General features: G+C 29.5%; 1 protein-coding gene across 1 annotated transcript; it reads right to left on the bottom strand.

Annotated features, from left to right (window-relative positions):
• Positions 1–11,489: 11,489 nt before the first annotated feature.
• On the bottom strand, positions 11,490–13,003 carry LOC115723028 (uncharacterized). Its single transcript, XM_030652427.2, has one exon. The coding sequence runs from the start codon at positions 12,767–12,769 to the stop codon at positions 12,176–12,178; it is 594 nt and encodes a 197-aa protein (XP_030508287.1). The 5' UTR covers positions 12,770–13,003; the 3' UTR covers positions 11,490–12,175.
• Between the last annotated feature and the right edge of the window lie 946 nt (positions 13,004–13,949).

The raw sequence follows: 13,949 nt of genomic DNA, 5'->3' as shown, positions 1-13,949 counted from the left end.
CTATTTTTAGATACCTGCGTATTCAATATTGAAGTGTATATACATACACCTAAAGCATATATAGATTAGTATAAATAGCTTTATTCTACCCTAATTAATACACATAAAGTTTCTCCATTCATATTTTGTTGTGTGACGAAAATTCCCTTTAAACTATCTTCACCATTACTTATGTGTTACATATTGCTAAAATTATAATATGGTCCTATTTGAGACTTCACAAAAATAATACATATTATTTAGGAGATTTTTACAAAAATACTAGATTTTGGATAAAGGTTTACATTTATAATGCTACACGGTAAAAATTACATTTTTACTACCTTGGTTTTTTTTTTTCTTTTATACTATAAACACCGAAAAAACGAGGTCTTCAACTTCCACAATCACGGACAAAATTACCACAGCAACACTAGAATAATTAAAAAACAATCATTAATTCCACGAGATCAAGTAAAAATATTTAAACTATTAACACTGGGATTATCATGATTTTTCTAATGTTATTTTTGTTGAAACTTATTTTACCAGGATCTAGATTTACTAACATGTTTATTTGATTATATAAACTATAATCCAACATCCTAAATATAAATTTCTTAAAATAATAAAATAAACGCATATAAAGTTATAGAAAACCTTATGTTGGTGGCAACGAAATATAATATCTCATTCCATTTAGATCTCTAACCCTTGATCCTTTCTGCCGCAGAGTATGATCAAGATCTGAACTTGGATTTTTTTTCAATTGGCAGATTTCTACACAATCTTCTACAAAAGTCTGAGTACTGACTTGAATTGTGTGGGCAATTCCTCAATTTACTATAGGGTTCGAAAATGTGAAGAAGAAGAGAAGTGGATTTAAATTTAAAAAGGCTCTTTTATATTTTCTATTTTACTCATAAAGAGAGACAATTAGGTTATCAATTATCAGCTATGAAATTAAGAGCGTCTTATTCTATTTATAGGATTGCTTCTAGAGATAGGTGAAGAATTAAATGGAATTAAAAAAAGGGTTAATTTCACAAATGCACAAAAACAACGAAAATACGGTTTCACGAAATTTTAAATATTTTTACGATTTTTTTGATTTTATTTACATAAAATACAGTCTTTTTATGTTGAAATTTTGTTCATTTGTTGTTAATTTTTTGTTATATGTAAGTTATTTTTTGCTGTTTTTTTGTTGTTATTTTCATGTTACTTTTATGTTGTTTTCTTGTTGATTTTATGTTGTTTTCGTGTTATTTTTTGGAAAACCGTAAAAATGTAAAAAAATATTCTTTAAACGTAAAAATATAAATATTTTACAAAAAATGGTGCATTATGTAATTATTCCTTAAAAAAAAGGTAAAATTGGCTTTAATTGAACCTTATGGCCGATCCTATTGTGGGCCCTACAAGGTTTCAATTTTGTCATTTTATTTAAGGAACTTATCTTTTTCTTTCACAAATGTCATATTTTAATTCTAACTATATAAATGTCAAATCTATCTATTTAATAATTATAATTAATTATTAAATAAAACTATCATTTAACTTATTTATTAATTAGACCTTACAAAGTCTCTTAATTAATAAATAAACCCTAAATCCTCTCTTTCTTCTCAAATAAGCCCTTACTTAGTGAAAACTCATAAATAAGATGACATAGTCTTATTTAGAATTCTAATTGATTAATTAAAACTCATTAATTGAGTCTACAAGACAATATTATTCCAGTCAATGTGAGGACCGTGGGCCTATGTAACCAAGATCCTAATAAGTAGATCCAAAATTTACCAAGTGAATCTCTTATCTGATTAATTCCTCCTGACTCCACTATAGATTCAGAATTGCACTCTTAATTACATAGAACACTCTTAAATTATAGAACATACAGGAGAATGCATCAAAAATGAAAAGTAGCAGAATAACTAAAAAACAGTAGTGGAACTACACGGAGGAAAATGAACATACATTGGAGCATAGGATACTAAAAAAAATAACTTACATACAAATTTTATTATTTTCTTATTACTATTAAAAATACACAAGTACAATAATATTTGAAAAAATATGATAAAAAAATAAAAGAAACAACAGTAAAATAATATTAAAATAATAATAAAATAGTAACAAGGGCAAGTTGGAGAAAGAGCGTGGACTTGGAAGTACGGTAGAGATGGAGCCAACACTTTGAGACCAAAAAGACTGAAAAATATGAACTTAGTAGGAGTTTCTAAAAGATTTTTACAAGAAGCTCATCAAAGAGCAAACTCTCCAGCTATCTTTCACACACACACAATTACACTCTTATCTTTCCCAAATCTTATTCTTCTTCTTCCTCCTTCACATACTCTTTTTTTTCACCTACTACAAAAGGAGAGGTTAGCTTTTATTTGGGTAATTTTGCAGACTTAGGGAAAGAAAAAGGAAGAAGAAGGTGAATAGGGGAGATAGATCTCAAAAATAATAAAAAATAAGATAAGGTGTGTGTTTAATTATTTGCTCAAGAATAATATATATATATATATCTTTATATATATATATATATATATATATATAATCTCTTAGAATAGGAGATCGGCTTGCCCAAATTTCAAAAAAAAATAAAAATAAAAAACACAAATATTTTAAGAAAAAAAAATTATCACAAAAGTAACATAAGCAATCAATCCAAAATTTTCGAACTTTATATATATAAATAGATATATTTATTGGGGAAAACAAAATAATGTGGGATGTTGCTCAAAATTATATATAAAAAAAAAACTAGTATACAATATAAAAAAATAGCAAAAAAATAATTTTTTTCGTACAATAGTAAAATTGAAAGAAAATAGAAAAAACAGTATGAGGTATAAATTTCTCTATTATTTAATGGTATAATAACAAATTTTTAAAATAAATATGTAAATGCATTATGAAATTCTATTTTTTAAAATTACCAAGTGAAATATTTAACAAACAACTTAATTAATGCATAATTGTAGTAAAATTGTTTAAGTAGAATCAAAATCTGATCTATCACAAACTGAATCTAATAGATCAGAATAATAGTGCGGAAAGTAAAATTACATAAACTAAAATGATACAAGATATTTTATACACAGTATCAACAATTTTTGCAAATTGCTACTAGTCCACGAGATAACGCCCAGAGAAAAAATTCATTAGCCAAATTTCAACAAATACAAAATAATTGACTTAAACAAAATTTAGAGTCACTCTAATAATTTTGTCGCAAGCTTGATGTACTCTTATTTGTTAAGTGAATCTTCTTAAGACACCAAGGTTTAAACTCTTTACAAATTACTTGATGAATGCTTGCTTCCTCCCAATGCAAGACTTGTAGAAATCTTCTATTGAAGATAGCAATATTTGCTTCCTCCTGATGTAAAATTTAGATGAACCAAAGATTGTTTTTTACCTTCTTCAATTTGAGAATTTGCTTACACAAAAGCAATCACAAATACACATGAATTCACCAAAGATTATTAAAAAAAAATTTCCTTTACAAAAGAAACACTCTCTTATATGATAGTTAAAAGTTAATATATCTAACAGGTGTACAATGAAATTATAATAAATGCCTACATATAAGCGTTTAAATTTATACACAAATTTATTATACTAGAATTTTTATTATGGGGATAATGAAAAAATTTGGAACTATGAATAAATTAATATAAATTTAATGTAAAATAATTATTTATTAATTGATATTTTATTCTTGAATAATATAGAATCAATATCAATTATTAATAATAAAGTCACATGAGATTATTAAATAGAGATTTAATAATAATATAATTAGTTATTATAAAACTAGTGCTAATTAAACAATTAAGTTTTATTAAAGTTGTAATAAAAATTGTACTTATGATATGAGATATTCATAAATACAGTAATTGTTTATTATGGGATTTAAGAACACTTGCAAAAAGTATTGATTTTAATAGTACTAAACCAGATACACAATAAAAGACTTTGTATTATCTGATTATTATTGTACCATAGCCCAATAGATCTCTAGATGTGTATACATTAAATCTAAACATAAAATACAAAATAAGAATATATACCTCTTGATAACTATCAGGGTATCCTCAAAACTTCTCATATATTTTATTCTTTTAGTTGATTAGAAACTCGCACTGTAGTCTTTCGAATTGATCCACCACACACAAAAAATAGTGTGAGCTATTAGGATAAAGTGTATAATTTATTCTTGATAATTTTTAACACATGATGAACAAGAATTATTTGAGAGAGAAAAACAGTTTTTCTTTTCTTCCAGCGAATTATAAAAATTCCTATGTGAAAAGCTTCTTCTAATTTCTCAAATTAGACATGTATTTATAGTAGTTGAATCTCTACAATTAAATCATATTTAATTATTTAAATAAATATCTATAGCTGAATTGAGGGAATCTCTCAACTACTACTTGAGACAATATCTCAACTACCTTGCAATATCTTTAACCACTTCTCACATTTAATTATTTATCTAATTAAATTAATTAAATAACACCCTACTATAGGGTAGGCACCTACCTTATCTCATTTAGGACAAGGATTGTGTCTTTTGTCCTGACAACTTTCGTCTCAACATATATTTTCCCTATTTAATTAATTTGAAAAAATTAATTATTTATTAAAAAAAATAAATAATTACTCTTTTTCCAATTCAAAATAAATTTTTCTAAACAACATAAAATAACTCTTTATCCCTTCCCTTGATAGTGTTTCTGTTGGGTTTTATGCCCTAAATAAAACTCTTTACAATCTGATTAGTTATCAATATAAGAAATTTGAAGTGATTGATGTTTGCATGAATTTTTCATGCTAATGGTTTAATATGTTTAATATGTTTATTACATTCATACACACAAAATCAGTTAAATCCAGATCATATGTTTATTCACAATTACAGTATCGTCAACACAGTGGAATGTGATTGTGATCGTATGAATCAAAAGTTTTGGTCCCTGTTTCATCAGTGTTATTGGATTTACACTAATGTGATAATCAGCGATGATGTGTACTTACACTTGGAGTAAGTGTTATGTTCTTTCCAGGACATTAGTAAAGTATACTAGTTTCGAATGTATGGAGTATACATTGGACTGGACCGATATTGCAACTAAAGTTAAGATATTACAAACTTACCGTTATACATATCTTTCCAAGTCAATATCAGTAGTTGATCTTAAGATTAAAAGAATCTAAATCCTGATATGCTTAGGCTCAACTCAGGAGTGCTATTCATGTTCTTAGATTTATTAGTTAAGCCTACTTTCGGGTCAGGGTGATACGTATATTTCGAGAACATGATAGTGTGATTGAGTGGGAGTGCTGAACATAAATATGGAATCTATAGCTTCTACTGGTGTATAGAAGTCAAGTGATGATTCCCTTCGAGCTTAGCAAATAGAAGTAAATGGATGAGCTCTTGTTTAACTGACTAATTATTAGATCACTAAACACCATTTACAGGTAGCTAAGTGTTTTAAGGGGCAAAATACATTGAGGGGTGAGAACGGTAAAAGAAATCCCATCTCGATGTAAATCATCTATATAGAGGATCTTTAAATCACAATAAGATTATAACAATGGTTAAATGAGATAGTATATTGGTATCGTGAAACATACAATATGCTCTATATAAGTCTGAGAGTGCAATTCTAAGTTCTAAGAGTGGATTCAACGAAGAATTAATAAGTAGGAATTTACTTGGTAAATTTGGTTCACTTATTGGAAGCTCAGCATATAGATCCATGGTCCCCATTCTAGTTGAGAACATTCTGCTTGTAAGACTCATTAATTGATTCGTGATTGATCAATTATAATTATAAAGTTAGACTATGTCTAATTTTATGAATTTTCACTAAGCAGGGGTGAAATTGTAAGGAAAAGAGTTTTCTAGGTTTATTTATTTATTAATGGACTTTTTATGTCTAATTAATAATTAAATTAAATGACAATATTATTTAATAATCTATTTTAGTTATTAAATAATTAGTTTTGGCATTTAAAATGTTAGAATTGGAAAATTGGCGTTTTTGAGAAAATAGAGATAAAATTTGATAAAATTGCAAAATTAAGTGAGGCCCATTAACACCATATGGCCGGCCACTTAAAAGGCTTTTTCAAATTAATATTTTCATTATTTTAATGCCAAATAAATCCTAACCTAAACCTAGTAGTTGCCTATAAATAGAAAGTGATGGCTCAGTCAAATAACAAGTTTTAAACAAAGCTTTCTGACAGAAATTTCTCTCTTCAGAAAACTGAGCCTTCCTCACTCTCTACCTTGGCCGAAATACCTCTCTCTCTTTTCCCTTCATCTTTTTCGTGACCCTAGTGAAAGAGTAAGTGCCCACACACAGCAAGCAGTAACTCAATCATAGATTGGAAGACTGTGAAGGATCAAAGCTTGAAGAAGAAGGAGATTCGGGCTCAGATCTTGATTATACTCTGCTACAAAAAGGAATCAAGGGTTAGAGATCTGAGTGGAAGGAGACATTTATTCCGCTGCATCAATGTAAGGTTTTCTTAACTTTATATGTGTTTATTTTATCGTTTTAGAAAGTTCATATTTAGGATGTTAATAAACATACTTGTGAGTAGATCTAAGATCCTGGTAAAATAATTCCCAACAGTTTCAAGGTTGCGATTCGGAACCATGAACCTATAATTCTAAGCTCCAATAAATTAGATTATTTATTGAGTCTCATCAACAAATAATCTTTATTTATTAATTCTAAAATTACTCCACTATAAATTTAGAATTGAACTCTCAGTAATCATAGAATTATATTTACTGAGTTTTACTGCATTATCCATTGATATAATCAATTCCAGTAATTAGCCCTCCATGTATTGGTTCGTAATTAGTTTTGGTCAAATTCCTGTTTTACCCTTCTAATTACTTCTGTATCCTTTAGTACCATTAATTCACTAGTGAAAGTATAATTTAGATCCCATCTAAATTTGTGCACAACTTTTCAGTCCGAGAATTATTACTTAAAGTGAACTGACATTCGATCCATTACGAAAGTTAGGATTCTATAATTGTAGATCATGATCCCAATCATCCACATTATTAGATTTCTAAAACAGAAGTTGTAAGAATCATCTTCTTTGAGAAACTTTAACGAGTAAATCAAAGAAACTAATAACATGAACAAGAGTTCATTATTACTCAGGATTTAGGTCGATCTACTATTGATCATTGTTATGATATGAATTAGGTCTTTTATAGTAAATTTCATGTTAAATAAAGACAATTATTTTATTTATATCAATCCCTGGGCATCTCCCTTAGTTCCATATTAGTTATATGACCCATGAAGATTTCGCTGGTAGCATCTTTGTGAATGGATCTGCGAGGTTATGTTCCAATTTGATCTTCAAGACCGTCACACCACTTCTCTTTACTATATCTCTTAGTAGATGATACTTCCTCTCAATGTGCTTGCCTCTCTTGTCGCTTCTTGGTTCCTTAGAGTTGGCCATCGCTCCATTGTTGTCACAGTAGAGCACCATTAGTTTTTCTACTTCTTAAACTACTTCCAAAGTAGTGTAAAATTTCTTTAACCAAACTGCTTCCTTAGCTACTTCGGAAGCTGCTATATATTCAGCTTCCATGGTTGAATCTGCAATACTGGTTTGCTTGATGCTTCTCCAGACTATAGTTCCTCCACCAAGAGTAAATATTGACCCAGATTTTGACTTTCGACTATCTTTGTCTGATTGAAAATCAGAATCAGTATATCTAGTAGGATTTAACTCTCCACTGGAATATACAAGTATGAGATCTCTCATTTTCCGAAGATACTTGAGAATGTACTTTACAACAATCCAGTGTTCCAAAACTAAATTAGATTGGTAACGACTAACAATCCCTACAGCATAGCATATGTCAGGCCTTGTACACAATATTGCATACATCAAGCTCCCAACTGCTGATGCATAAAAATAATTTAACTATTTCTAAGAATTAATGAAAATTGGAAACTCACAAAAATATTAAATTTGGTAAATTTCCTAAGCAAATATGTACTAATAACCATCTTACTACAAAGTTTGGCATGTGCATTTTATAACTCTAGAAAAATTTCAAGTGACAAAGATAGCAAAAATTGGCTTGAAAACAATATTTTACAAAAATAAATGAGTCATTTTTCAAAAAATTAACCATGAAATTATTAATATGATAAAAATTAATAAGCATGCTTGACTCCCAACCAAAATAAGACAATGTACTCATTGTTTAAAATTATATGTATGAAATGCATGAAATGAAAAATAAAATAAAGATGATGCTAATTAATAAATAACATGCTAAAGATGCTAAAGATGATGCTAATTATATCTGCGCTTGCCTATAAAGGCTAAAGATGCTAATTATACTGTGATACTGACTCTGATAAAGCTAGATTTAGACTTAGAGAGTGAGGAAATACAAAATAATATGATATTGATTCTTAGAAAAATAAAATAAAGGAAGAAATAAACTAACAAAATAAAAATTAACATACTAAAAATAAAAGAGAGGAAGGAAAGATAGAATCTGATTAGTCTTGGCAAATTGGAGTCAAGTCTCCTCAGGTGGGCTTACCAACTCAATATTATTGACTATCCAGTATCACAAATGAATTTTCTTTTATCCTGTATTTCAAAAATAAAAATATTAGTTACATTTTCAGGATAAAGAAAATGATCATTGTCTAAGTCATAGAGAAAATATTGCAAATGACTAAGTGAAAATAATTTTCTCAATGACTTTGTCTATAACATCAGTATGATAACATTCTTTTTATTGAGGATTAGGGAAAGAATAGTAGAATGAGAAATAACTTCGTTTTAAATAGTGGTGGTATCATCCTCTGTATGAATAATGTGGGTACCTTAAAACTAATTGTTTTTAGCTTAGAACAAAATTATAGCACACCTTAAGCTCCCTCTCCGAGGATTTGCTATCTCGCTACTACATGAGTTTAGATCGCTAGGTTTCGAGTTGAAAATAAAAAAAAAATAGATAGAAGGGAATGAGGATTTCGTTAAACTGAGAGAGAAGGGTTTCGTTTCGTACTGTTATGTTTTTAAACTTATAATATATGTGAACTTATCAAAATTGATAAGTTTTAAAAAAAATATAATAATAATAATAATATTAATAATATAATATTAAGAATAATATTAATAAAAATTTTAGTATTAATAATTATTTTATTATTTTTAGTCACTAAGAAACCTTTCCTTTAGGGTATTTGGTCAACTCTGAGTACCTCAAAATACTTCGGTATTTTTAAAATTAACTTATCTCAATAATCCCAACAATATTTCTAACTAATACCGTTGTGATATTTTTGGCCTCCAATCGGGTCTCTAGGGTCGCAGAACTTGAAAATATTTTTATTTCAAAAATAACTTACATTATATCCACATATTTTAAATAAATCTTCGTAATTATCAAATTATGCTTATTTATCTACTTATAAGAAAATTTATAATTTATGCTAATTAAGTTAGTAAGATCATAATCATATTTATTACTATTTAATTAATCTATAATATATAGTAAATTATAATTATTCATAATTAAGTTTCTGGGATATTACACAAATACTTAATTTCATGCAACTTAAATGATTTACTAATTTGAGGTTGTTTATTAGTTAAAAATTGAGTATTAAAAAAAGAGATGTATTTTATCTATTAGATTGTCAATTTTTATTTTGGTTTCAATTTGTGTAATTATAATTATTATTTTTAGACAAACTACTTGTGAGTGAATTTGATTATTGAAAAAGTATATATTAAAAAATTGGCGAAAAAAAATCCTAAAAATATATAAGCCTATTTTGGTTGTGATTTTAGTTTTTAGTTTTTAAAATTGTGTTTTCGAAATTGATAATAGAAAACAGTTTTTTGTCATTTTAATAATTTAATGGTGTTTGGCACAAATTTTTTAAAATTATTTTAAAATTTTTTCTTACTTAAAAAGTAATCAATATTTTAACATCATACTATGACATGAATCCATCCGAGTCCACGTTCGGGTTTAGTTCCGGGTTTAAGATCCGAATATATGAGCAAAAATATAAAATCTAATATGTTAGACAAAAAAATATTTTTAAAAATTAAAAATAACATTTTGATGTTTTCAGTTAATAAATTTTTTAAAACTCAATACCTCATAATCTTTGTACACTAAAAAAAAAAACAAAGAGAGAGGGAGACCCAAGAGTCAAGAACAATGTTCAAGGTTGTTAATAGAGACTATAACTATTAAACTTGGAGTAGATAAAACATTACGGTAGCTAATCCAAAACCTTTGACTATTCAACAAATTTAAGTTACCTAATCCAAGACCTTTGACTTTTCAACAATATATTTAGGTCACACTTACAAAAATTAGGTAAAATTGAGCCTATTATCCATTAACTTATAATGCATTACAAAATGGGCATGTGAAGTCACCAATTTGGACTATTTTCCTAGTCTAAAACGAGTTAAACTGTCAATTAGCAATTTCAGCCAACTCAACCATAAAAGATTGATAAGTAGCAGCTATGTTGACTATAATTAATTACTTATTTCCAAATAAAAAAGGTGTGTTAATAAAATAGCAGTAATGAAGGGTAGGTTTCGTGTAAAGAAACACATTTAATTTTATATTTTTCTAATTACTATTTTTCTTTCTAATTTTATAATCCTTTTCAAGAAGCATGTTAAATTGAAACTAGTTGGTTAAAGCAAGCAATACAAAATATCAAGAGTCAAATTTTTGGGTGTTAAGTTATTATTGAAATTGGAATATCCAAATTAGGTACCTTTAAATACAGGCAATAATTTTTCTAGCTGTAATGACACTTTTATGGATTGCAGGGAAACCCATTATGAGGACAACCATTTGGTACCCAATCAAGATTTCAAACCACACAATCACAAATAAGGACAAGCAACACCTAATATGAACTTAATTGACCACACCTCAGAGCTTTATCTTTACGCCCTATCACACAAGAAAAATTCTACACCAAAGAGGTATGGACCTAAGTTAGAAAACATGAAAATTTAGGCTGAAATTTCAAGCACGAATTTTTGTTTGTGTGGATTGAAAGATTTTTCATAACATGGAATCTCATAGCTTTAAAGCTATAGAGTCAAAAACATGAAACAAATGATGAAAACTTGCTTTTTCTTTTCTTTTCATTTCTTTATTTCTCTTTGCCTGAAATGAAAACAGCTTTATCGACAAGAGAAAACCTAATAGAATCTCAATGATTAAAGTTACAAATTCAAAAAATTGAAAAGAAATTCCATTTACTTCCATGCCGAACAGCTTACTGACAAGAACAAAGAAAACCCTAATCGAAAATCAGAGATTAAAGCTCTACAGACTCAAAAAAATTAAAACAAGTTACAAATTCTTCCGTGCTAAAGATGTAGAAAAACCCATCAAGAAAAATAAGAATAACAAGAAAATAAGTTCATTGAATCTGAAATCTCCAATATTTATTATCAACAGAGGACTCATCACCCTCTTTAGCAAGCTATATTTACAGAAGAACACATAGATAGAGATACAGAAAAGTTAATAAAAAAACAAACTGAAAGAAAGAAACGCAAATGGAAGATACCTATTAGAAATTATGATTTTCATATCTGCCCATAATTATACCCTAACTCCTTAATTTCTTCTTCTTCTTCTTCCTTTACAATACAAAGACATACAATGGAACAACACGAGTCAATACCCTTACAAATTCACATTTACAGAGCATAGAGACATTAACAGCTCCAAATAACCAAACCCATTTTCAAACCCAGAATAGAACTCGACTATTTCCCAAATATTACATACTAATCCCACCCCCATAACAAGTTTCTTACTAAGTTATCCTCCATTAACCCATAATCAACACCCATGAACACGATGAAAAACCCCTTTTCTGAAATCTAATTTGTCCCGTATTTTCTCGAAATTTCAGATCTATTCCCCGTTTTCAAAAAACAACGGAAAGAATCAGACCTTGAAGCCGAGAGAGATACGTAACTGAGTAAAAGAGAGAAAGATAAAGAGAGAGGGAGAAGTGAGAAAGCTTTTTTTCCGATCTTCAGATCTGGATCTTCACCTGGTTGATTTTTTTATTATTATTATAGTTCATTTCGTGACATATCATTCGATTCGAAGCAAACGCCTCAGATCTCTTGTAGCAGAATCATCAACGATAGTCGGAACCTGCTTCATCTTCGAGAACGACGGCAAAGGAAGCGAACCCGGCGCCGGTGAAAACGCAAAAGCAGATCCAGCGTACACGTCGACCTTTCCGGCCACAGGAAACTTCAGATCTACAATCCCTACCCTCTTCGGCACCATTTTTGGCTCAGGACCAATCCTCTGAGTACCACACACGGCCAAACCACCACCAGCTTCCTTCATCAAAGGCTCGCTCTTGATCTTCGAATCAAGCGACTCACCACGCCTCAAAATTGTAACCTTATCCAGCTTCACCGTCTTAAGATCATCAGAGCTCGACCTCTTCGAGATCGATCTCCTCTGCTCCGGCTTCTCCAACCGGTTCCGGCTAGATCTACCGTTGACGTAACTGTTACTACCGTTACTATTTCCATAATAATAATAATTATTATTACCGTTACAAGTCGAGTTAGGATATCCATAGTTATTCCTCCGGCGAGAAAACGTCACCGGTGGAGGAACTCTAATCCGGTCAATCAAACAATCTTGTGGCCTCAACACCTCCGTCGCCATAGCCAAAATTATTTAATTAAATTAGCTTTCCTATATATAATTATATATAAAAAAGAAAAATAATAATAAAAAAACAAATATTTATCGTGAAAACCCTCCTTTTCTTTTTAAGAATATTTTTTTTAATTTCCGGTGACCTTTTCTTCCGAGGAAGAAGAAGGAGGAGGTTTGATCTTGTTTTTCTAATCGGGTCTCTATAATAAACCGGGTCGGGTCTGGTATTGTAAGCAACGAAGGGGTTATATATATAGAGAGAAAGAAATGAAGAGATGAGAACGTGAAGGGTAGGTGGGGCCCAGTAGGGGAGAGAGAGGATAGTGAGGTGTCGTGTAGGAGGGTTTCGCTGCACCGACCTTGTTTTAAATGACGCGTGGGGGCGCGTGAGATGGGCCGCCTCGTTTGAAAGGTTGAGAAAGAGAGGACAGGTGGCGTTGCTGACTGAGTAATGGAGAGTGCGTGTATGTGGCCCACGTGAGGTTCCCCTCGGGACCTGAGTGAGGTCCAGGCCCAGGCCCACAACTGCTTTCCGTTACTTTTAACGGCGAAATGAGATATGGACAGGTTGCCGTTTGGTGTCTTCTGTTATAGGTGGATGTCTTAGCTCGGTTTCCGCGAAATGACTATTGTTGTGAGAACTGTTAGTTGTCGGTTTCTTATTTGTTATTTCCTGCAAATAATTTTGATGGGACCCAACCTATTTACATTTTCTTTATAATTTAATAATAAAAAATGTTATTTTGTTAGATTACTTTATTTGTAGTTAATAATTAGTGATAATATTATTATCTTATTACAATTATGTCATTGCAATAAAATTATTCCAATAATTTTTTATATAGGGTAGCTCTAATGTTAAAATTTAAATTTAGTATTAAATCAAAACTAAAAAAGTACTATTTTAGTATTAATATTCACAACACTGAGTCAATACCCTTATAAATTCATATTTATAGAGTAAGAGACTAGAGATGGAAATTGGGCGGTTAATATACGGGGAATGCAATCGCCGCTCCCATCCCTGCTACCTATTTATAACCCCATCCTGCACCATCCCCGTCTAATAACCAATGGATTCGGGGTAGGGGAATACCCATCGGTTATAAGAAACTTATCGGATATCCATTAAGGTAAAATGAAAAAAAATTAAATAATTAAAAAAAAAATTAAACTAATATTCTCA

This window comes from Cannabis sativa, chromosome 9 (genome assembly GCF_029168945.1).
Source record: "Cannabis sativa cultivar Pink pepper isolate KNU-18-1 chromosome 9, ASM2916894v1, whole genome shotgun sequence".
NCBI classification, from domain to species: Eukaryota; Viridiplantae; Streptophyta; class Magnoliopsida; order Rosales; family Cannabaceae; genus Cannabis; species Cannabis sativa.
This window is presented reverse-complemented; position numbering and strand designations above follow the sequence as displayed.

What these genes read in the sequence shown, in the direction of transcription:
- LOC115723028 (XM_030652427.2), bottom strand. Translation starts at nt 12,769, where the DNA reads ATGGCGACGGAGGTGTTGAGGCCACAAGATTGTTTGATTGACCGGATT.